This window comes from Manis javanica, chromosome 17, assembly GCF_040802235.1.
Source record: "Manis javanica isolate MJ-LG chromosome 17, MJ_LKY, whole genome shotgun sequence".
Classification (NCBI taxonomy): Eukaryota; Metazoa; Chordata; class Mammalia; order Pholidota; family Manidae; genus Manis; species Manis javanica.
Genome location: NC_133172.1, coordinates 62,743,952 through 62,767,858, shown reverse-complemented (window position 1 = coordinate 62,767,858; position 23,907 = coordinate 62,743,952). Strand labels below are relative to the sequence as shown.

The window sequence follows — 23,907 nt, the reverse complement described above, 5'->3', positions numbered from 1 at the left end:
CACTCGGACCTTTGATGGCGTCCACGGCTGTTAGGCGCTCATTTTGATCGTCCCACTCTTTTCGCTCTGTGCCTCGACTCGGACGATCTCTATTTTGCTCTGCCTTCAAGTTCACTGATGTGTTTCCTCAGCTCTGCTCAGCTGCTGATGAGCCTGTTGAGTTTGCTGAGTCCCTCATCTCTGGTGGTTTTTGGATTTTCCAAGCTTTTCCATTTGACGTATCTTATTACAAAGTTTCCACCTCTCTGCTGAAATCCCCCCATTTGTTTGTTCATGTTGTCCATTTTTTAAAAACTAGATCCTTTATATGTTAGTCGTAGTTTTTCTTGAAGTTGCTGTCTGACAGTTCCAACATCTGGTGATTTCCTCGTCTGATTTTGATGATTATCTTGACAATAGTTTTCTGTGCCCCCTTATTTATTTATTTTATTAATTTAATGTATTGGTGTCTTGCTATTTTTGATTGAATGTTACACATCATGACGAGAAACTTCAGAGACTGAGGGAAACAGTATGTGTGCCTGGAAATGGGCACGCTGCTGCTGTGGGGGCCGCTGGGGACCTTGAGGTGGTCCATTCCGGAGTTGGGCTGGGCCCGGGTCCTGCCCCGTGGGTACTGGCAGTGCGCCTCAGGCGTCAGGTCCCTCCAGCAGAGGGCAGCTGCTGCCTGGAGCCTCAGGTGGGCTGGAGCATCGGACGTCCTCCTTGCTGGCCTTGCTCACCCTCGGCATCCTGTGTGTGCATGGCACAGACACTGCGGGCCCCTCACCCTCGGGAGACTGCTGTTCCTGCTGCCCGGTGCAGACTTGGGGGCTTATAGCCTCGGTCCCAGCACAGGGCCCTGGTGGCGCTCTCTCCGCACCCCGGCCCCCCTCCCCCTGCAGCGGCCGGCCTCCGTCTGTACTGGTGGAGGAGCCTCAGCCCAGAAGGGCTTCTTCTAAAGGGCCAGAGGGGTTTGCTTTTCCCTTCCCCCGGAAGTAGGGTCTCCTTGCCCACGGCCTGGTGCCAAGGCCTCTTACCCCCCACCAGAGGTAGGAAAGCATAGCTTCTGCCTCAGGCCAGGACCGTAGGAACTTGGCTTGGGCCCTGGCAGCAGAAGCCATCCTGTCCCTCTCTCTGAGGCTCGGCGTGCCTGGGACTGAGAGAAGGCTCCAGGAGAGGGCACAGGGCTCCCTGTCCGGCCCCAGGGGCAGCCAGCCCACACCTGTGCCGTCTGTTTGGGCCCTCCTACTTCCTGTCCGTGGGAGAGAGTGGGACCGAAGCACAGCTCCATGTCTGGGCTCCTGGCCCATACTCGGCCTGTGGGACTGTGTCCGTCTCAGCTGAGCTCTCTCCCTACTTGTATGGCGGCCACCTCTTCCTTGTGCTCTGCCCCCGCTGAGACAGTCCATGTGTCCTGTCTGTCCGTAGAGGGGTAGATCCCTCTTGAGATTCAGCTCACGTGGTGGCCTTGTAGCTCAGCTCCCAGTGGACACCAGGACAGGTCCCGTGATGCAGTCGTTGGCCTTGACATGAAGGTGGGTGTGTGATGTCCCCCTGTGGCTGTCTGCATCCTCGGGCCCGCAGGACCCAGTAGCTGTAAGGATGGTGTGTCGGGTCCGAGAAGCAGCTGTCACCGCATAGTACCTGCCCAGGCTGTCTGGAGGCCGAGGCGCTGAGGTCACGTGATGTGCGTCAGGACACACTTGCTGGGCTTTTTCATCTCTTTCAGTTATCCCAGCTATACCCTGAAGAGAATTTGGAGAAATTCATTCCTTGCTTAGCTGGCCCAGATTCATTTTACATGGAACGAAACCACCTGGATCTGGAAGCGGACCTGAGGTAATGCCCACCACCCCACTAGGCCCCTGGGTGTCGCTGTTAGTAATGGCGACGGCGACGGGCGCAGGCCTGCAGGTGCAGACACTGCCTGCTCCTCCTTTGCGCTCCCGCGGTGATGGTCTGGTCTCTGCTCTGCCTGCATCGGGCTTGATTCATACAGTGTGTTGCAGTGTAAATGGGGAGGGTCCAGGGGAAAGTGTGACACACAGCAAGAATCATGCTGAACCAAAGCAGGGGGTAGAGGCTTGTGCCCTTCTCTGGCACACATTTCTCCTGATGGAGGTTAAAGCCCCCTCCTGTCTTCGGCCTGCCGTCTCAGTGCCGATGGAAACCCTTTGCTCAACTTTCAGGTACTTGGCTGTGCTGCCTCCCCACATACTGAGAAACGACCATGTGAAGAAGTTTTTCAGCACTTCACCTCCCACCCAACAGCTTCAAAGTCCAAGTGAGTTTGTGAGACATGATTAAATAAGAACACAACATGCTCACTGTCTGTAGTTTTTATAATACATATTTTACCTTGCAGGTCCTGGCAACCCTGCCCTTTCCAAAGTGGGCACCGTGACGGGCATGTCTGGAAGGTGAGGTGGCACTGGATAGTCAAGATGCTCGGGCTCTTCTGACTGTGAAGATAACTGTCTGTAGGGTGACGTCCTTTTCCATCTTAGTCCTGAATAGTAGTGAGAGAGGAATTGCATAGAGATGATTCAATGTATGATTTCTCAAAAAAAAAAAAAAATGCGTCCTCTGAGCCCCTGGAATTGGAATCCCCAAAGATGCCTGTTGCGAATGCTAGTTTCGGGGCACAGCATGCTCCAGGAAAGCAGGATGCTGAATGTCTCCATTTTCTCGAGCTCCTGGGGGTGATGATGCTGCGAGGTGCCAGAGCCAGTGCTTGGGGCCTGTCAGCGGGAGGCCCAACGCTGGTGCTCATAGTGATAGGCGGCCGGCAGGCTGTCTGCCTGGACAGCAGCTGGCAGGCAGTGCGCTGGCATCACAGACACACACAGACGATTGTGTGAAGCCCCAGTCCAGTGTGAGGTCTTGGAAAGTGCAGATTTTCTGCGCCCTTGGCCTGGTGCGTAGGGAGCCCGTGTGAATGCCTGTGGGTTGCAGTTTCTGCTGGCGGGGGCAGGGACTGGAGTTTTTGCTCCTTCCAGCCTTCTAGGACTTACTTAAAAAAAAAATCGAATATTAAGGATTTAGGAGTCTTAATTTATGATTATCAGTATCATCTTGTAATAGAAGTCACTTGGCAGTCCAGTCAGAAGTCCAGTGGTGACACACACACATATACACGCATACAAGTAGACAAATGTACTCTCAAGTTCTTACGCAGAAATGCATGTATACACATGCACACCCACTCCCCACATTATTCAGTGGTAACCTAGGCGCTGTCACATATGTGTCCACTGCTGTAGATGTGGGCCTAAAGGGTGGGTGCGGCACGGTGGGGAGGCGCAGGAGCTGGAGCGGGCTGCGGTGGGACCACGGACATGATCTCAGATGCAGCCCGGGCGTGAGAGCTGCCTAGTGCACAGAGGGGTCCTCAGTGCTGGTTGGGCTTTTGAAAACCCCTGTCTGCTGTCCTCGCAGGCCCGTGTGTGGAGTGGCCGGCATCCCATCGTCTCAGGGCAGTGCCCAGCACCACATGCAGCACTCGGCCAGTGCAGCTGCCTTGCCCCACTGCTCCCATGCAGGAGGTGCGGGCTCAGCGCTGGCCTACCGCGCTCAGATGGACTCCTCGCCTGCCATCTTGATGCCTTCCGGTCTGCAGAGCCCTCCCACCCAGGAGCAGAATGGGATTTTAGACTGGCTTCGGAAATTGCGGCTGCACAAGTACTACCCTGTCTTCAAACAGCTCACAATGGAGAAGGTGTATTGGGTTCCAAGCTATGTGTTACCCCTTATTTTTGTGGGTAACCTCTTTTTTCTGACCTCAGTCCTAGAAATGAGTTGGGTTTCTAAGCCATATGGATGTGAAAAGCACACAGCCTAGACTTGGATGCCAGCTGATGTGTGCCGAGTCCCGCCTGCCCCCAGACGCGGCCGTGGGCTTGGGACTCAAGACTGCCTGCAGCTGGGGCAAAACTGAAACAGGGCTGATCGTATGAAGGAGCTTTTAGATAGCTTGGGGTCTTTACATATCAGGGAGTCTGTGTGACATGGAGGATGCCTGTCTCCAGCCGCCCTGTGATAGGTGGAAATCGTGAATCGTGGCACCTGCGCGGCCTCCTAGACGCCCTCCTGTGCAGGCCTGCGCGGGCGCCGAAGCTCAGTGCAGAAGGACCGGATTGGTTTGAGCCGAGCAACCAGCTCTCTATTGATCTGGCTTGATTTAGGGTCATGTAGCTAAAGGAGTGGGTCAGTTTTATGTCTTTTGGGGAGTCCTACATATGTGTTATTCTTCACAGCAGATTTTGGTGAGGAACATTTTTTTCATTCTTAAGAAAATTTCTGAAATTTCATATATCTTGTTAAGACTGATGAAACTAAAGCAGGCGTGTGCAGTGTCTGGGCTCAGAACACCCTCTGCTGGATGAAATGATGTGGTGGCTTTTATCCATGTGAAATTCCCTTTGTCAGGAAACTGCAATAGAACCTAGAAATCAAAGCTTTTACTATTGTAATAAAAAACAAATTTTAAGCATTTTGTTATATGTTTGGTTTAGGATTCATAAACCTTAAAAACAACAGACATTACTGATTGTGATCAGTTTTAAAAGTTTTAATCTAATGTCTGAGTTGAAACGCCTAAAATTGCAAAGCACGTTAAGGGCCGTCATGAGAATCGGTGTGTGGGCTGGACAGCCATTCGGCTCCGGTAGCGTCTCCTTTTCTTGAGTCACTTGCTACCCAAGAAAGTGACTGCTGTTCCTAAAATGATGGTGATTCTGAGAAAACAGTTGGTAAACACAGATTAATGTCTTGCATTTGAGAGGCGTGCCCAGGGAAGGAGGGGGCGCTTGTGCAAATGGCATTTTCTTGAGGCACCAGCTGCAGAGTACGGCCCTCCAGGTGCTCGGCCTTCCTGAGCTGTCACTCAGGCACCTGGGCAGGAGGCACCGGGGACAGGCCTGTGACCCTTAGGTGCAAAATGAGTATCTTGTCTCGTGAAGCCATTTAGCGAGTGAGTGGGCAGTGTTTCTAAGTCTTTTATTACCTGATTGTTTGGTCTGTTTGCATGTCCTGAAGGTAGAATAAGTTACTAAATTAAAGTCGAAATTATTTGCTTTAGGATCCTAGTTAATTCTCATAACTCTGTAATTTGTTTCTTCTATGGAAGTTTCTGAGCCTTACAGAAGAAGATCTGAATAAATTTGAATCCCTCACCATGGGAGCAAAGAAAAAACTCAAGACACAGCTGGAGCTGGAGAAGTAAGTGTGACCTGGTTTGGGAGATGTGTGCTTGTTTGAGGTTCCAACATTATGGTCAGGGGCTGGGACTGAGCTTTGTTTAAACATGAGTAAGGCATTATGTCTAGCATTGCTTATCAAACCTTAGTTAATTTTAATATTCTGCAAATGTGGCTCTGGTTTGCTAGGAAAGGCCCTTTTTAGTGGCTCTGACAGAATGTATTGTTTCTACCCCAGAGAGTGTTTGGATGGAGATCCCCTTTGGGTGGACATTCATACTGAGGCAAGGTTTGGGGTATTAGAAGGTCCCTCAGTGGCAGAGTGGGGCACTCCCTTGTTTACGTGTTTTTTTGCTGCACAGGGAGAAGTCGGAGAAACGGTGCCTGAACCCCTCAGGCCCGCCCCCGGCTACCGGCAGCGGGGTGGCCCGTGTGCCCCCAACGAGCCATGTGCAGCCCGTGCGAGGCAACCACGCTGCAGGTGAGTGAGGGTCGGGCTTGTGTGGGCCCGTGCACTGTGGCCGGCTCCTCCTGATGTCACTAGGCTGCAGAGCACACCCTTTTCCATTGACATCTTTAGTATTTACAATTACTCCTCATTATTTTAGCTTTTACAGTTTCTGTGGTGAATGGAAGGGCATTTGTTAGGAGCTGGTGGCCTCTGCAGGTGTTGGGGCAAAAGTGTTAGACCCAGAAACCGCTCTGGTGACGGGGACGCATAGGAAGCACACGTCGGATGGGGGCCAGTGGCCTTGCAAGGGGCACTGCCCAGAAGCCATCTGGAGGCACCGTGTGGGCCTGAGCCTGCTGCCAACCCCCATGGCCTGAGTCCCCGCTGCCACCCTCCCCTTCCCCTTGCCCTCTCCTGCTCCTCAGGGAAAGTCTGAGGATGCCTGTAATGGTTCTGTTGTTTTTTATACAGTAGAAATGTCAAGAAACCAGGAAGAAGAAAAAGCCAGTGTATCTTTTAAGTAGTTATTTGATTTAAAAGACTTTGTGTCCCTCAGTGTATGTGGATGTGGCTTCTGGGAGCCCTTGCTTCCTGCCTCCAATTCTGAACAGGGGGTGGCAAGTGGCATCTGGCTGAGGGCAGTGTGCGCGTCTGCTGCTAAACTGGCCATCTGGCTTGGGGCAGCTTGTTTTTGTACGGGTCCCAGAGCCCTGTCTGGATTGGGGTAACAGCTCCTGCCGCCATGGGTGGGTGTAAGGGAGTCAGTGCAATAGACGTGCACGGAGGCAGGCGAGGTGGGCTCAGGTGCTGGCCAGCGCGACCCCCTGGCACGTGGACTCTGGCGCCTGTTTCGGACGGTCACCACCCCTTTCCCACAGCGCTGCGGGTGGAAGTGGAGCAGCCCCCTCACCAGACAGCTCGGGAAGGCAGCTCCTCAGAGTGCTCCAGCTCCTCGCCCAGCCCAATGGGGGTGCCGGCCCGGGAGGAGAGCTCGGACAGCGCCGAGGAGAGTGACAGACGTAAGGGCTCCCAGCGGCTCGCGCTGCCCGCCATGCCCACCTGCGCCAGCCGCTGTGCTGACACGCTGTCTCCACCCCCAGGTGTGGAGGTGCACGTAGAGGGCTCCGAGAAGGAGAAGCCCGTGATGCTTCTCAGTCACTTCCCCTCAAGCTCGGCCAGGCCCACGGCCCAGGTCCTCCCTGTGCAGAACGAGGCAGGCTCCAGCCCCGCGGGCCCGCGCGCCCTGCCCCCACAGCTGCTGCCCGCAGCCTCACACGTGGCGCCCATCCGGGTGCTCAGTGCCGTGCACAAGTCCGACCGGGGCGGTGCAGACGTGCCGCTCCTCCCGCCCTCTGTGCGTTCACTGCTGTCCCTGGACGACAGGGGAAAAGGCTCCGGGCCCAGGAGCAGCCTCAAGGTGGACAAGAGCTTTGGCAACGCCGTGATGGATGTGCTGCCAGTGAGCGCACCGCACCAGCCCCTGCAGGTCCTCCCGGGGCTCGCTGAGGGCAGCCCCGTGTCGCCCGCCGTCTCCTTTGGTCCCCGGGCCAAAGTTGTTCCCGCATCTGCGCTGGACCGGGTGATGAAGCCGGCCCAGCCGCCGGCCTTGGTGGAGACCAGCAGTGCCACCTCGGGGTCCCCGAGCACGGTCTTCCACGTGGCCCGGCCACCCATCAAGCTGCTGGTGTCTTCATCTGTCCCTGTGGATTCTGCCATTTCTGGGCAAACTTCCTGCTCCAGCAGCGTGCACATGAGCGTGGCCCCTGCCATAGTCACGCCGCGGACGGCTCTGTATGCAGCCAGCACCACAGCTGCCTTCTCTGCGATGGGCGGTGTGCCCGTGGGCCCCCTGCCGGGCAGCTTCTGTGCAAACAGCAACACTGCCGCCTCCAGCGGCCACCCCTCCACGTCCTTCGCCAGCATGGCCCCTGTGCCCAGCTGCCCGGCTCCCAGCTCCAGCCCCGCGCTCTCCTCGGTCCCCGAAAGCAGCTTCTACAACGGGGGTGGTGGGGGCTCCCCGGGGGCCGCCCCTGCCCCGAGCCACCACCACCACCACCACCACCCGCAGCCTCCTGCCCCGCCGCCCGCACCCCCACCCGGCTGCGTCGTGTGCACCTCGTGCGGCTGCAGCGGGAGCTGCGGCTCGGGCGGCCTGACCGTCAGCTACGCCAACTACTTCCAGCACCCGTTCTCGGGCCCGTCCGTCTTCCCCTTTCCCTTCCTGCCCTTCAGCCCGGTGTGCGGCAGCGGCTACGTGGGCGCCCAGCAGTACGGCGGCGCCTTCCCGCTGGTGCACGCGCCCTACGGCGGCGGCGTGGGCCCCGAGCCTGTGCTGGGCGGCCAGTCGGCCTTCGCTGTGCCGCCCGTGCAGGGCTTCATGGCGGGCGCGGCTGGCGTGTACCAGGCCCAGGGGCTGGTGGGCAGCGGTTCTGGCCACAAGAAGGGTGGGAATCTCTCGTGCTACAACTGCGGGGCCACCGGCCACCGCGCTCAGGACTGCAAGCAGCCGTCCATGGACTTCAACCGGCAAGGTAATAGCGGCTCCGGGGCTCCCAGGTGGGCCGGGCTGTGTCGGCCGGCAGGGCAGCTGCCTGGAGGAGGAATAGGCATGGAGGTGTCCTTTTCGTGACGATTATAGTAAATTGTCTTTTCAAAGCAAAAAGTAATTTTTTGAATGCTCTGTGAGTGCAGTCCCTGAAAGCCTGTTACTCTGGCTCTCGGGCTGCCCCCCGCTCCTCCTGGTCCAGACGGGACCGGCTGGCTGCAGGCGCTGAGGGCTGCCCGGGCCCCCCAGGTCTGGTAGGTCTTGCCTCGTGGCCATGACCAGGGGTGCGAGTGCGCAGGTGGTCTGCGCCAGCCCTGGGGCTCGGCTGACAGCCTTGGGCCTGGCATTCTGCCCCTCCCGGGGCCGAGGCTGTGTGAGGCCATGGCGCACAGGGTGGCACCTCCTCGCTCCCCCATTTCCCATTCACTCTTTTTTGGTCTCCTTTCATCAAACTCAAGTGTGCGTCTGGTGTGGTCGTCACAAGGACTCGTTCTTGCTGTTCGTCTTGTGAGAAGAGTGATCTGGGCATTGGGAACGTGGTTGCAGCTCTGTGCTTATCCCCGGGCAGCCTTCAGAGGCCACTTGGTCACCATAGACTTGTGAGGGTTGCTCCAGACCCACCCAAGCACCCGAGTTCCCCCAGAGTGCTTTAAAGAAAAAGCAGTTGGACTCAGTAGGTCTGGTGGCGGGTGGGGAGCCTGTGGCTGTGGCCGCCACTGTTGATGGAGCCAGTGCTGCATCCTCTGCAGCGAGCCCAGAGCCTGTGGGGGTGGCGAGGCTCCTCAGCCCCGGTTCCCGGAAAGGTGCCCAGCTGGCACTGTCTGACTCCTGAAGCATGAGAGACGGGTGGAGGCCATTGCACCCCTCAGTCTGAGCCGATAAGCCCATCGAATAGCGGTGGGTAGCTGGGAGCAGTTAGAACAGGTGGTCTGGGTTTCCAGCACCTGAACCCTGACCAGTGGCTCTGGAAAGAGCTTTGGACAGAGGGATCGTGGTAATTCTAGTGATTCAAATCCGGTTTCTTTTCTTCCCCCTCTCTAGGTACTTTCAGGTTGAAATATGCCCCTCCAGCAGAAAGTCTCGACTCCACAGACTGACGCTTCTCACTGGCAATGGAACCCATTAAGCCATGGAGACATAAGGACACCTAAACGCAGAACTGAGAAGTCTAGTTGCTGTTGAGCTTAATATTTTAATCCAAAGGTGCTTTACTTTACTAGACTGGATAGAACGTCTAGCGTAGGAGTGCATCCAACTCAGTTTTATTGCCAAAATCCCAGATTGGAGCTTGATGTCAGGACTTGCCTAGTGGGTCCCTGCGCCCGTGGCTGCCACGCGGAGACCTCCCTCCCGTCTCCTCAAGAGCATCGCGTCACCGGGCCTTCTAGGCGCACAAGTAATTCCAGGGCAGCTACATGAGCTCGGAACCGAAGACTGCAGGTTGGAGTTCTCTGAGTGGAGTTCCACCGGTCGGACTTGACATCCCTGGGTGAGGGAAGATGTCACCTTCGTTCTGTTTGTTCTGTTCTGTTTTTTGTTCCTAATGTGGTTAGGCACTAATCTCTGGGCTTTTTAAGGATTGCACTACAGAAGAATGTAAACTGATGTCAATCTCTGCAGCTCTGGGGGCAAGCTCCCTGAGAGACCAGGCAGCGCGAGGCTCCCGAGCACCTGCTCTCACAGAGCCGGCACCAGCAGGCCGCGCGGCTCGGCGCACAGCGATGTGAGCATCGCCCTCCCTCCTCCAGACACTCGTAGCTGGTTCAGGTTTTTAATTTCTTCTGCAAATAAATCTAAACTACATTATTAAATAGAGATAGTTACTCACAACAAGGGTCCAAGTCCCAGAGAATCCCTGCTGTCCGCGCGTTGAGAACGCCTTCCTTCCCAGCTCTCCAGTAGCCTGGGGGGCTGTTCCCTGCCAGACGCCGGAGCTCCTGTGGGGACACTGTGACAGCGTGGCCTTTGCGAGCTGGCTCTGCCTGGATGCTCCCTGTCCTGAGCAAAAGTCGCAGTTCTTGTATCCCACACGGACTTGGCACGGGCCACAAGGCGCGCTGCTGATGGTTCACACTCGAGACGGACATTCCAACAGTGACACGGCCCTCAGAGTTTGCTCTGATGAGCGAAAGATTTGAAATCCTCTCCATCAGCTTCTTTTGTATTAGGCCATGTTTTAATAGTTCTGTTGAAAATTACCTGGAAAACTACAGTAGGAAGTGGCAAGACTCTGAGAGGCCACACGGCCCGCTTCTGTCATGGTGGGGGGGTCGAGCCCCGGCCGCGCCCTCAGTTTCGGTCCCATCGCGACAGAAGCCTTTGTCTAGGCCTGAAATCTAGAGACTTAACATCTTCAAGGTCAATGGGAATTTTCTGCTCATTTTAAATGCTAAAGCCTTTAGTATTAAAATATCGATTGGTAAGTCCTTGCCCAGGGATTTTCCAGTTGAATATTTATTTAAAAAAGGAAAATCACAATATTCAGAGCATTCTTAAAATGGGACAATCCACCTCATGCAAAGTTGGTGTAAATTAAAAGAATACCCTAGAATTTGAGGCAGTGTGATGTGAGGCTTCAAATTGGGATGGAACCACAGCAGAGAAAACGAAAGGCTTGTGGAAGAGGCTCATCCAGTGGGGCTTTATTTCTATGCAACTCGGGATTGACAGGCCTCTGTGCTCTGACCTGCCCTCCTGCGCGCAGTATTCCGCATGGTTCCGAAGTGATGGTGATGCTACAGCAGCTCTTCCGGGGGTCCCTTGATCACTCCCGTTACAGATGCCACAGGAACGGGAGCCGACACAGCTTTGCCTTAAAGAGCACTAGACTGGGACTTGTGTTATTTTCAAGGAAGACATAGGGTGTTCGTTGATGTTTACGATTTTACTATTTCTGAAGGCCTTTACGGTGGCCTGGATATGTGCTGAGAGCCAAACTTTTCAATTTTTTGGTTTTTTTAAACAAAGAAATATTTTAAATAAATCCTATTTCAACACAGTGGAATTGTTGAAAACTGTCTCATAACAAAAGAAAAAAATCATACTTAGGTTTTTTGTTGTAGTGGTCAATATTGGGAATGAAGGTGTCTGTTGTTATAACTGTTTTGGTAAATACTAGACATTTGTGTTAAATGCAAAATTAAACTTTGATTTGAAGTATGACATTCGAACTGAGGTAAATAAGTTTAGACGTTGTATGGCTGTTTCAGGCATCAAAGGTCTTAGGAAAATTCCCATGGTCTTTGAAGGTCTGTGCCACGTGACACCTCCGGGGAGGCCGCTCCCAGCTGAGAACTGCAGGACGTAGGTAGGACGCACAAGCACACAAGTCGTTCAGCTGCCGGCCCGTGCGGCATGGCCCCAGTGACTCCCACGTGGATTCAAAGTATTTGCTGGAGGTGGTACCTCTGGAGTTTCCCTGCAAAGCGGCCAGGCAGGAAGCCTGAAGAGCACGTGGAGGTCCTCAGAAGACGTCCTCAGGATGCCCCGGGCTGGCCTTTCCGTTCAGCCGGCCGTGGCCGTGAGGTCGTGGGCTCAGTTTGCAGTGCTGTGGTGACCAGGTAGGTGTGGCTGCAGCCACTCTGTGCGTCTGTCAGGAGTTTCTGACCTTGTTTATCTCCAGGAGTGGGAAACATGGGGTGTACAAATCCAAGTAGGATCCACTGTTGGGAGAAAACTAGCTCATATTCTTTGTTTTTTAAGAAAAACACTCAATTTTCTACCTTCCTGATTTTTACTTCATAGTCATATTGAAAACTACAGTGTTTAATAAAAGTTAAGACTTCATTGATAAAGAGCACTGAGGAAATGGGGGCGAGCACTTAAAGTGAGGACAGAATTATTTTCCTGAAGGCAGATATGTGAGTATTAAAGAAAAACCAGCATCTCTCATCTCCAAGACTCCGGGAGTCGGCGTGTTGGCGCGTGAGTGAGCAGGCTCCGGGTGTCGCCCGCTAGAGGCCCGGGCCCCTTGCACCCTGCCCCTGTGGCAGCCCGCGGGTGCCTTGCCAGCCTGATGACACACTGACGACGGGTAGCGGCCTGTGCTGAGGTGTCTCACAGGCTGTACGGGGAGCCGCGTGCCTGCCCGGCCTGACCACCTGTCCCAGCGGGTGAGCCTTTGGGGCCCCAGCAGCCGCTGTCGTCCTTCCTGGGGTGTGGGTGATGCCCATGGAGCCGTGACACGGGTTCCGAAGGCTCAGGCACCGAGAGGTCCCAAGGTTCTGGATGAAAGCGATCTTTAATCAACACTCACGAAACTAGTACCTTGCTGACTGAGGCTGAGGGTCACGGCTCCCGCACCGTCTGGAGGGGCCGTCGGCAGCCCGGTGCTGTGAGCAGCTGTCATGCTGACGCCCTTCCATGCACCGTGGCCTTGGTACCGACACTGACGACCTCGTGAACTCGAGAATCTTCACAGCTTCTACTGGACATGTTTTCTTTATAGGAATGAAGGAAAATTCTCCCATTTTTGAGCCATTCTTTTATGTCAGTTCTACAGAATTGCATGTAACTTTATAAATATTTTTAAAAGATATAGTTTTGTAAATATTTAATATTCTGCTAATTTGATTTTGAATTGTAAATGTCAAGTATTCTGTTTTTGGGGTTTTTATGTTTTATTATACTTTGTTAAAAAGGAAAAATTGTACATTTTTAGAATGTTTTTATGAGTAAAATTTAATGTACTGAAAATAAAAAAATTTTAAAAAAGCTGTTAAGGTCTTTTGTCTTCTAGAATCGGAAGCACACGCTTTTTCAAAATAAACTGCAATTCTTGTTGATCTCCAAGCTAGGGAGTCAGCCCCTCCCGCCTTCTTACAGCTCACAAAAGGGGCACCTGGCTCTTAAATCTATTTTCTACAAAGTTTCCCAGGTTTTTAAAAAAAAAACCCACTATGAACAAATCTGGATTGTTTGAAGATGTTCCAGCTTTAGGTTCCATAAAAAGCCAGGATTGGCATTAATAAAACTCACGTATCTTCCGAACACTTCCAAGTGTGTGAACACACTCAGGCACCGAGTGCCATGCCTGCACCCTAGACTGGGTACCCTGGCAGCCCAACAAGCACGTACTCGCCCAGGACTGGGGTCTCGCAAGCCAGGCCCAGCACTGGAGTTCCGGGGCCTCTGCCCCCACAGAGGGCCCGGTCTTTCGGACCTCCTGGTCTGGTCAGGCCGGTGTCCCCCGCAGAAGCCACGTGAATGCACATGCGGATCCAGGCACGGGCAGGGCTCCCGCTGGGTAACCGGGGTTGGGACAACCGGGCCCTCCGGTCCCTGCCAGCGGCTCCTCTGATGGGAGAGTCTGGGCTGTCAAGAGAACCTTGTAGGTTGGGCCTCTGAAGACTGGCATGTGTGCACACAGGCCAAGCAGGAACTCGGGAATATGAGCCTCTCAGCTGGCTCATGTTTTTCCAGAAATGTCCAAGTGCCTACCTCCATTTGAGTTGGGTCCAGAGCTTTCCATGAGTAACTGCCCACCACTTGGCTGGTATGTGTTCAGTATCTTTACCTGACAACCCCCCACATGGTCCCCGAGCTGCAGGCCGCATGCTGTACACATCCTGCTACTCAGAGCAGTGGGGTTTCAGGTGTGTATTCCCTAAACCACTGGGATCCCACACGCACTCTCATCTGTGGCATGTAAGAGAGTTTAGTTTTCCAAAGATGAGAACAGGTGGCAGGACCTTGGCCAAGGTGAGGGTGCCCTGACCAGGCAGACCTTCAGAGGTGGGTGCCTCCCCGGACTGCTCCCCTCGCCTAGCAAAACCAGCCTCGCTGCTCTTAGGAAGGAAACTGCCCACTTGGCGTTGAGAGGTCAGTACACAGGATTGCTTCCAAGTCTCCAATATTGACCCATTCAATTGAGCTTTGATATGACAGCTTGTAGTTGTCTTCAGTCACCTTAGTTTGTTAAAAATGTACTTGCTTTGAAGATCCTATAGAGTGACCACCCACTAATGTGGGGTATAAGTCAACCCTCCCGACATGGTTGTTTTTTTTTTTAAAGCAGAATTTCTTATAAGAGTCTTACTGATCACACAGTGGTTACAAGAATGTTAGATATAATGATGTATACAATCTAAACGACAGGCTAATTAAGAATTTACATCACGTAAAAACAGTAGAAGCTAGCCATGTGGACAGGTGCATGTAGTCGGGGAAGCAGTGATGAGAGGTGGGGACTGAGGGCCCACAGGCAGTAATACTGCTTTTCCTTCCATGAAACAGATAAAGGTGTTCCACACACGTCCAAACACACAAGGGCAAACCTGACCTGTCACGTGTACAGTCCAGTGGTCTGTGGTCTCTTCTGCAACATGCCCGTGGACACAGCATACAGCCAACCCCATGCAGGTAGCAGGAAGCATTGTTTATGCTAGCTGACCCTGGAAAATTGCCACGGTCCTGAAGAATGGTGTGGAAAACCTGCTGGTTTCTCTACCAAAATGGGCATGAGTTTGAGCTCTTAGAACCCTAAGCAGAAGAAATGCCACTCTTTTCTCTGGGCCTTTTTGAGAAACTGGACCAAAATTATAAAGAATTCAAGGTTCCTTCCAAGCAATGGTGTTTTTTGTGTTACAGTCCACAGAGCTCCCAGCCTCACCAGAGCGTTGACCTAGGGCACTACTGTGTGCACCCCCACTCAACCCTTTTTGCCAACTTTTATGGTGGGGGCTACACTTGACAACTTCCGCATACACATCCTCTTACAGAGGTTTCTCCAGTTGAGTAGAAACCCTTCTATAAAAAGTTGGCCAGTTCCATGAACCCAGAGAGGAGACTTGACGGCTCTCTCAGTGCTCAAACCACAAGTTCCTACTGGGGAAACAGCATTAAAAGTAACTTGGTCTATTTTATTGGCAACTTAGAATGCAAAGTACTTTATTTTTAAACGAAATTTGAAAACAAAACAGCCTAGGTTAAATGATGTAGTTTTCCAAAGCTAATGTCCTCATCTTGAGCTCAGTTTTGCTGCGTGATGTACAAAAACAACTTCCTAAAACTCCTAGATGGGCAACACTACTGTTTGGTGATCTCAGACTAGACGAACGGATCAGTCTCAGTTGGTGGCATCCCTTTTCTACCCTGGGAAGGGTTTTAAAAATTCTAGAGCAGATGCATTTTTCTAGTCTTACACGGAGCATTTCCTCCCAAATGTCTCCTGAGAGGCGTACACCATGTACAGGAATCCGTCTGCATCCTTCTCGCGCTCGTACACTTCAGAAATCGGCGTGGACACGCTCACCATGCTGTGTCCGCTCACCAACAGGAAGAAAGCTTGATTCGCATTGAGCTGCAAGCGCCTTCTATGGAGAGAAAACAATGTGAAGAAATACCGATACATCAGTAAATAAAAGGCTCGTGTAAAGATGCCACCCACCCTTGATCGGTTTAACAGTGTAACGATTTTGCAAATGCTGCTTCTGGCAAAACAGTGCATTCTTTACAGTGACAACTCAAATTTTTTATAAAAGCATAGAACATTTTTGATGATGATATCCATGATCAATGTTGGTGATAACTGGTAGATTTATTTTTCCTGAAGCCAGTTTAAACTAGTATGCTGTCTGGACAGCCACTAGTGTCGAATATGAGAAAAAGCAGTTCAAAAAATAATTTACAAACAAAGGTCTAAGCTGGTGCAATTTATTACTGTTGGTTGACCCAGGTCTGCATTCTTTTGTAAATTTTACTATACAACACTTGGAGCTTTTCTGATTAAGAGACATCTGCGCTAGCTGTCATGACGAATGAGTCAGGGGCACATGAAACCCAGCAAGTGAGAAATAGAAACACTCAGGAAAAAACGGCTGAGTAGTTTTATTAAGCTTGCATAAATTTTAACCAGTACTAAAGATTTATCTGTAAGTCTGATAAAGACTGAGAAATTAAAAAAAAGAAATTAAATAAAAAGTGATTAAATACCTAATTATCTTGATGAGTTCACTCATGTTGACATGATCAGGTACAAGGAACTTGGTTTTATCCAGGACAGGAAGCTGCTTCTCACCCTTGTATCGTTCTATTATAACCTAGAAAAGAAGTCAGAGAAGAGGGATGCAAACAGCCATTAACAGTGAAGGCCAGAATACGTCCTGCGTTGTCACTGGCACACGACAAAACAGGTTTCAGGGCAGCACAGTTGCTCGTTTCCTCAAAGCTCTCCTGCGAAAAGTGATCACACACTAGCTTAGACTCCGTCCTTACAAGCACAGCACTTGAGACAGAGCGGCTGCCTCCAGGGAGGTGGGCAGGCTGGTTGCAGAGTGGGGAGAAAACTGTTATTTGGAACCCTGAAAGTATACAAATTACCTGGTCAGGCCCCAAGTCCTACCAGAGCAGAGGCTGGGGCCCAGCTACAGAGGTAACGGTGCGAATTTATCCAGTCCCAGTGGCACCGTGGCCGTGCAAGGCACTCTGACGAGTGTGGGGCTGACTTACGGCAGGAGAGCATCTTACCAGACACATGTCTCCATGACGGGGGCTCTGGAGACGGACTTGGTGAAAGACTTGGAGAGCCTTTCATTTTGATATTTTCGGTATTGAATGAATTTAGAAGTCAAGAATCTGTAACTATGCAGGGAATAACTGATGCACACCCATTAGCTCCTCGCCATACTTCCTTTCCACAGAGAGAAAAAAGCCTTGTTTTTCCAGCTCTGGGCCCATCAAAGCCTGACACAGCCGGGATGGCCTCCGGGCCTCCCTTGGCCTTACCGAGTGCTGCAGACCTCTTCCGAGTATGGCAGCTCCACCCGTCACAGTGACGGACAGAGAAGTGTGACATCTCTACATGTCGCTTCTGTGCGAGAGGGGAACGCTTATCTGCACGCTGCCCCATGGCGGGGCCTGCCGAGGCCCTGGGTGAGGCTGAGTGAGGCTGCCGTCGCCTTCCCTGCAGGGCCCGCAGCTTGCCTGCTGGGCGTGTTCAGAACACACAGCTCCAAGAGCGCACCGGCGGCAGTCAGAGTCAGAGGCACTCCAGACAGCGGACCTCCGGCCCCAGGGGCCGCGGCGGGAGCCCCAGCCAGAGGATGCAGGCAGGACCTGCAGGAACAGAGCCCGGACGGCCGAGGGGCTGCCCGTGTCTTCCCTGCCAACGCCCACCCTGTTCGCAGCAGCAGTTCCTGCTCACTTTCTCAGGCCAACAGAATGTACATGGTCGGACTTGTACTAGCAGAAAAGATGACCCGTAGGCACACGATATTCACGTGTCAAACGGAGGCTGTGGCACAAACCCTGGCAGACTGGGGGGCTGGCCTTTATCTCTGATGGCCAGCACCTGCTAGCGAAGGCTCAGCACATACTCAGAGGTGAGGGAAATGTTAAAATTCAGGAAATTCCTCAGAAGGCTCACTCGCAGGCCATATACGGACCCCCAGTGCGAGGACAGACTGTGAGATTCCGGGCCTGTCTGGGGCCAGCAGAGCACAGTCTTCACCGGAGCGTCCACGGCATCCACAGCAGGTGGGGCCTGCTGAGCAGCCTGTCCCTTCCTTCCGGTGGCCTGACAGCCCGACCCTGACATCCCCCGTCACCTTGCTGCTCGCTTTGGTGTGAGATGACCAGTCAGAGGGCCACAGATTCTGCTGCTCTCGGGACGCTGGCGGGACTGCACGTTCCAGCCTCTGCAGAACTTCCTTAGCGGCAGAGCTTCCTTCTAAGAGGTCTTTAGAATACGCTGAACTTTCAACCACCACAAAGCTCTTGCCAAGGCCCAGCGCTGCGTGGAACTGCGGGAAGTATCCCGAGACCGCCTGGTACCCCGAACCTCAGGCCTGAGCTCTGCCTGCCTCTCTCTACACCCAGCGCTCCAGCAGAAACCTCTTTAAGGCCTGCCACCCGAGGTCTGGGGCAGGGAGCGCTGCTGGCTGGGTGTGGCAGTGCCCTTCTGAGGCCCTCAGCAGGCAAGGAAGAGATGCTGTCTTTCCATCTCATCCCAGACAAAAAGAGGAGGCGGCGCTTCTCTGGGGCATCAGAAGCCAGAGCCTGGAACGCGCAGTGCCGCCGGCGCCCTGAGAGCCGCAGAGTGCTCCCTAGAGAGGACGGGCCTTCCTCCCGCGGACAGACGCGCACGGCTCTCGCTCCTCCCAAACACAGCCACGTGGGGCATGTAACGGGAAGGGGCACACTCGGAGCAGGCGGGAGCAGAGCGCGATCACACGCAGCCACCACACACGCGGAGCCCCACTGGTCATGGGGCTGACACTCAGGGCGGCACGTCTGAGGGCTGCACTGCGCCCCAGTTCTCTGGAGCAGAGCGCCCCCCACGCCCGGGACTACCTACCGGGATCTTGGTGGCGTGCTGCTCTCGGATGAGCCGGACATCTTCCACTCTCTGCTCTGCAAAGGAGGGAGACACAGCGTCGTTAGGGCCCACAGGCCGCCCCTGCCCTGCATGCTTCCCGATGGCCTGTCCTCAGCCGCGGCTGCGTGACGCAGCCCCTGCGTCCTTCCAGAACCGAGAGGAACCCGACACCGACACCTCATAGCTGGCAGAGGCAGTTTACATGGGAACCAACGTACATGGCCCTGCGGTTGTAAGACACAAGCCCAGGAGTGCCGAATTCCTGGTTTTGGAAGTTTGGGACCCCAGGTTTGTAGTCAGATGTAATCAGGTTAAATGTGTGGTTTTATCAGTTCTTTAAAATTTTCCAGTTTAAGTTCGTATAGAAATCCATTAAAGCCATAGGCTCCTCAATGTACTTTTCTCTTACTGCTTCCAGCTTTCTAACGATACAAGGCTTAAAAAGGAAAGAAACTGCCCAAGAGAAAGGAATATGGTGAAAAAAGAATGCCCTATTTGAGTTCTAAATAGCTTTGCTCCGTACCCAAAAGAAATAAAAGTGTAAAGCACAAAGTCTACTGTTGAGCATCCTTTTGATACCTCTGTATTCTTCCCCTTAATGTAATCACATATTTTTATTCTCAACAATTGTACTAGGCTCTCTGGGGAGCACAGGAGAACAGCAAACCAGTCAGTTCTCTACAAGGCGACAACTGGACACACACGTCCTCTATAGAGTGACAGGCGAGTGTGGGATCAAGATGGCATTAATTAAAGCCTTCCAACAAAACCTTTGATTTACTATGATGGGATCCATTCTCATGGTACTTGCAAATAAATTGACCAAATTGTGAATTTTCTGAGAAAGGCTTATACTGGTGGCTCCAAAAAAAGATGCTATGACCTATATAAACATGAATTCAATTCTAAATCATTGCCGAATTTGGTTTTTTGAAAACATTTTAGTATCATTCTTCACAAAAGCTACTGAAATAATTCCCCTGTTCAAGTACAAACATAGATTCCATTTCCTATTCAACATTTCTCAATCAGCTTCTAAGACAAATCACTAAATAAAAAACATACATGCTAGAGGCAATGACTGCAAACTTGTGGATTCCTATCAGTGCATAATCCTAGTCCAGATACGAGGATAAAGTTTAGCTATTAATAGGAACCTTAGCCTGACACTGTGATCGACAAGAAATACATATTTGGTGCTGACGAAGAGCTCTCCGAATCCTCGGAATTTCATCCTTGACAAGAGTGGTAAAGGTATCTTGTTGTTCATAACAAGCCCCTTTCAACCACACGCGTGTTCGTTAATGAGGTGACTTTCAGGAGCCGTAAGGATGGGGGCTGATCGCCAGGCAGCCGACTCCCACACCTGATGGGGCTCCGAGAGCTTCCAGGTGCTGGTGAATGGCGCCCACCAAACCCCGCCAGGACGGAAGCCCCTGGGCTTGGGGCTCTTCCAGACCCTGCTCTGTATTTCTTCTCCAAGTTGTCCTTTCATGTCCTTTATTGTCCTTCGCAATAACCTAGTCAGGTCAATGGTTTGCCTGAATTATGTGAGCCACTGTAGCAGTCAAATGTGAGGGGGTCCCAGGAACCTCTGATTCACTGGCAGCTGGTCAGAAGCACAGGTGACACCACGCACTTGCCATCAGCGTGTGAAGTGGGGTGGGGGTGAGGCAGGGCTATCTCGGGAGATGGAGCCCCTCACTGGCTGGGTCTGGAACCATCCCCACTGTCAGACTGGCATTAAACGGCAGGACACTCAGCTGACCTGCCTGCTGTGTTGGGGCACCCGCAGGCCTGGCGTCAGGTGGAGCGGTCTGGCAGGGCACTGAGAGTAGGGGGGCAGGGTTCCTTGGGTGTCCTCTGAACCCCTCTCTATGTCTGAGGGGCTGCTTCTCAGCTCCAACACCTGTCCCTAAGTATGTCCCCAGGAAAGGGGCTCTGCCATCCAGCCCGGCCACCAGCCCTCTTCACCACAGAAGACTCTATTCTGTCACGGCGGATCATTCCAGAGGGTGGGGGAAATCACGATCGATTCAACTAGCGAGTATACGGTGCCTCATATAGCCTGAGATATGTTTAACCACTTAAAGGGAGTCCTAATAAATCTAAAAGGTAAGTGGAAACATTTAGGCAGACAGGGGAGAGATTATTTCATACAAGGAAACAGGTTTATTTTGGTCAAGTGGAGAAGGCAAAACAAGACAGGCTTTAGGTGTGAGGCTTCAAAGTAAGAAACTCTAGTGGCAACTGTTTCTCCGGGCTGTCCCTTTGTATCCTTTATTGCCCTTCGCAATAACCTAGTCTAGCCAAGTATGGCCCAAAGAAAGACAAAACTGATTCTTCTTAGTAAAGGTGGGAAAATACACAGGAAGACAGAGTGGCTTCCATGAGGTGGGAAGAGCGGCCCCAAAGCCCCAATGACTGTTGGGGCATCCCGGCTACTGAGCCTGCAGGGATGGGGTAACTGGCCGCCCAGTACCTCACTGTTTGTGAGCCGATAGCCTTTAGACAGCGGCTAACTGTCATCTTGCTAGTGTTGCCAAGTCAAAGGCACACGGGGGGAGGATCTCTCCCAGTCAGCTCCTGAATGCTGTGATGGTCTGTTTGCCTCCTGTCTTCCCCCGGGGCTCAGGTTCCTACAGAGATGGTCAAGAAACCAGCTGACGGCTATAAAATGGAAATAAATACCGCCCCAAATACCTACCAAGATAACTTTCCCAGATTCCGTGTCCTATCTCTCAGAACCTTACAAGCCTTACAGACCCATAAAAATAGAGAATAGGAGCCTCAGATGTCTTATTTTACTAACAGCATTTGCAAAATTGCTTTAAGGTTCCCTAGGACATTTAAAGTCGGATTTTGCTCTCATACACACGGTCCAAGTGAACCGGAAGCGTAATTATTTCCCCCATCTATGTAAATCACAGATGCAACGTAGTGCCCAGCCCAAGGGAGGCACAGCTCCGGCTCCTGCAGCGCCACCAGGCGTCGGCACAGACCTCACTCCTCAGCCTCCCGATCAGAGAAGGCGAACGGACACAACGTCCCCAAGACACGCAAGCCCTTTCGTAATTAAAGGACAAATGTACGGCCGGTTCGCCACTTCAGTATCTGCACAGCAAGTAATTACATCAACTGGGGCAGCCCCAGAAGATGGAGCAAAATCGTTACTTTGAGAAGACAGAATGCAAGATTATTTGCACAAATACAATTCTGGAGGTTGTAAGATGTTTCGGAACATCCGCAAGGACACACAGTGCCGCCCGATTCGGCCGGAGCCCACTCCGCGGGACGGAGCGCGCGGCTGCCCGCTGAGGCCGGGGATCCCGCAGGCGGCACACGCGCAAGTCCAGGCGCGGCCACTAGGTGGCCGGCGCTCCACCCGGGGCCCCGCCCGGCCTCCGCGGCGACAGGAGGGTTGTTTAGGGTGAGTCCCGATCTCCATCCTGTTCGAAGGTATCAGCAGAGCTTTATTCTGTTTTAAATTATAAACCGACTCACTGGAAGGCGAAGACCTGCTCAAGCTACCCGGGGCTGGTCTCAGGTTCCGGAAGGGCTCTCCCGAGCCCTCTCCCACCGCCTGTGCCACGTCTCTGCGCCCTGTCGGCCACGAGGCACGACCACCGCCATCAGGAGCCGGAAAGGGCAGCAGCCATTAAATGACATTTGATACTTTTCTGCAAAATGACGACTAAAAAATCTTTTAAAAAGGGAAGGGGGAGGATGAGCAACGGTGAGCTAAGAGGAAAGCCCAGAAATTCAGCATAGATAACATAAACTAATGGGTAAAAAACCGAGGCTTTCCGCTGGATTGCCCCCAGGGCCACCAGTCAGCCACAGGAGAATTCCTTCCAATTCATTAGAACGCGCTCATCTCACTGTGCCTACTCGTAACACCTAATCTACTGAGGCTTTTCCAGAATGATTCAAAAACACTCTTAGCTAAAGGATTAAATGCCTAGAGTTGTGGTCATGAGAAAACGGGCATCTTTCCCCACACGAATGTCCCTGGGGTAACTTTCACCTGCCAGAGTCGGTGAGGATGGAGGCCGAGCTCAGGGAGGCTGCGCTCGCGGCTGCGAGGAAAAGCTGGGTGAACATCGCTAGGGCTGCGAAGAGAAAATTCCCAGCGAAAAAGGCACGTCCAGGTCTTGCTGACCAGCAAGCCGCCTCAAGAGGCCTTTGAAAAGCCTATGCTTGGCAGGCCAACCTGAATTTCCTGAAGCTTCTCAGGCAGGAGAAATCAAGTAATGATCGACAGTGACGCCTGCAAACCATACAGACCCAACGGACCCAAGCTCCGGGAACGCTCGGTTCTTCCCACACTCCAGAACACCAGACAAAAAAGTGGACCCGGTGTCAGTTAAATGCCCAAGGAGATGCCGCGGGGAACGGGAACGCGCTGGCCCTGGAGGGGCCCCCGCTTCCAGAGCTGCCAGAAACGAGCCCTGCAAAGAGAGGGCCAGGGCGGCCGCCTTGTCACTGCAGTTTTCTTACGAGAACCGCTAATCACTTCCTTATCATTTTTGCGGAGGCATAAATATTGAGATAATGTGTTTGGTTTCAGTTTCCACCAAACGCCAGTAACCCCAAGTTGGGTTTCCAGCCTGAACTGGGAGGGAACTGATTTATTTACCGCTGGTGTCAAAGTTGGAATATCATGGCCAGGAAGGCCACACGCCGCAGCCCCCGCTACGAGCAGGCCGGGGGCGCCCCGCCGCCACGGCGCAGCGGAGGTGCAGGGCTGGCCCGCGGCGCGGCTGGGCGTCCACTCCCCCAGCGAGGTGGCCACGTGCGGCGGACACTTCCCTGAGGATGATTCACTGGCATTCGGTGCCGCCACCTCCAAGGCCCTGTCACGGCCTGGCGTCCGAGGCCAGCCTCCCCGTCGAGCCTCTTCCCGGGGCTGCGTTCTTTGGAAGAACAGCAGCCCCCCGGGACCGGAGGCAGACGAGGCTCTCGCGCAAACAACTGGCCCACGGCCGGAGGGGCCGAAAGGTGATTCAGCACCGCCGCCAGCGCCCCGGCCCGGGACCCGAGCGCGGGCCCCCGGCCCTCCCCCGAAGCCGCGCCAGCCCGGCCCCCGCCGGCGCCCGGCGCCCGGCCTCCGGCCCTCCCGAGTCTTCCCGGGCCCTGCCTCGGCCCCCGGCCCCGCCGGCCCACGGCCCTCGCCGCCCCCCGGCCCTGCCAGCCCGCGGCCCTCGCCGCCGCGGCCCCCACCGAAGGTGCGGCGCTGCTTGAAGGTCTTCTCCGACGGCATGGCGCGCGGGGCTGGTCGGGCGGCGAGGCAGAGGGTCCTGGCTGCTCCGGGCGGCGGCGACTCCGGCTCCGGCGACAGCGACTTCCCTTGTGTCTCCTCGGTCCGCAGCCCCGTCAGGTGACCCGCGCGGCGCCCGGGGGCGGGGCTGAGGGC

General features: G+C 53.5%; 2 protein-coding genes across 3 annotated transcripts in view; one reads left to right on the top strand and one right to left on the bottom strand.

Moving 5' to 3' along the window:
* ZCCHC14 (zinc finger CCHC-type containing 14) overlaps window positions 1–15,176 on the top strand; it is a 61,220-nt gene extending 46,044 nt beyond the window's left edge. For both annotated transcript variants that reach the window (XM_036993953.2, XM_036993952.2), the window contains 9 exons: window positions 1,712–1,821; window positions 2,172–2,266; window positions 2,348–2,402; window positions 3,421–3,700; window positions 5,111–5,202; window positions 5,543–5,661; window positions 6,510–6,650; window positions 6,732–8,162; window positions 9,218–15,176. In XM_036993953.2, the coding sequence (XP_036849848.1) occupies window positions 1,712–1,821; window positions 2,172–2,266; window positions 2,348–2,402; window positions 3,421–3,700; window positions 5,111–5,202; window positions 5,543–5,661; window positions 6,510–6,650; window positions 6,732–8,162; window positions 9,218–9,273 (2,379 nt within the window). In that variant the 3' untranslated portion in view covers window positions 9,274–15,176. The remainder of the gene's footprint in view (window positions 1–1,711; window positions 1,822–2,171; window positions 2,267–2,347; window positions 2,403–3,420; window positions 3,701–5,110; window positions 5,203–5,542; window positions 5,662–6,509; window positions 6,651–6,731; window positions 8,163–9,217) is intronic.
* Window positions 15,048–23,886, bottom strand: MAP1LC3B (microtubule associated protein 1 light chain 3 beta). The gene is made up of 4 exons (XM_036993957.2): window positions 23,715–23,886; window positions 18,471–18,526; window positions 16,109–16,215; window positions 15,048–15,489 (listed from the first exon to the last, which is right to left on the bottom strand). Exons 1-4 carry the CDS (start codon window positions 23,752–23,754, stop codon window positions 15,315–15,317), a joined length of 378 nt encoding a protein of 125 aa, XP_036849852.2. The 5' UTR covers window positions 23,755–23,886; the 3' UTR covers window positions 15,048–15,314.
* Between the last annotated feature and the right edge of the window lie 21 nt (window positions 23,887–23,907).

Bases quoted from the DNA above. Each gene is read 5' to 3' on its own strand.
- MAP1LC3B (XM_036993957.2), bottom strand. From the start codon at position 23,754: ATGCCGTCGGAGAAGACCTTCAAGCAGCGCCGCACCTTCG. The intron at 18,527-23,714 runs GTGGGGGCCGCG...CCTCCTTTGCAG, and splicing joins CAAGCAGCGCCGCACCTTCG to AGCAGAGAGTGGAAGATGTC. The intron at 16,216-18,470 runs GTAGGTAGTCCC...CTTCTTTTCTAG, and splicing joins AGCACGCCACCAAGATCCCG to GTTATAATAGAACGATACAA.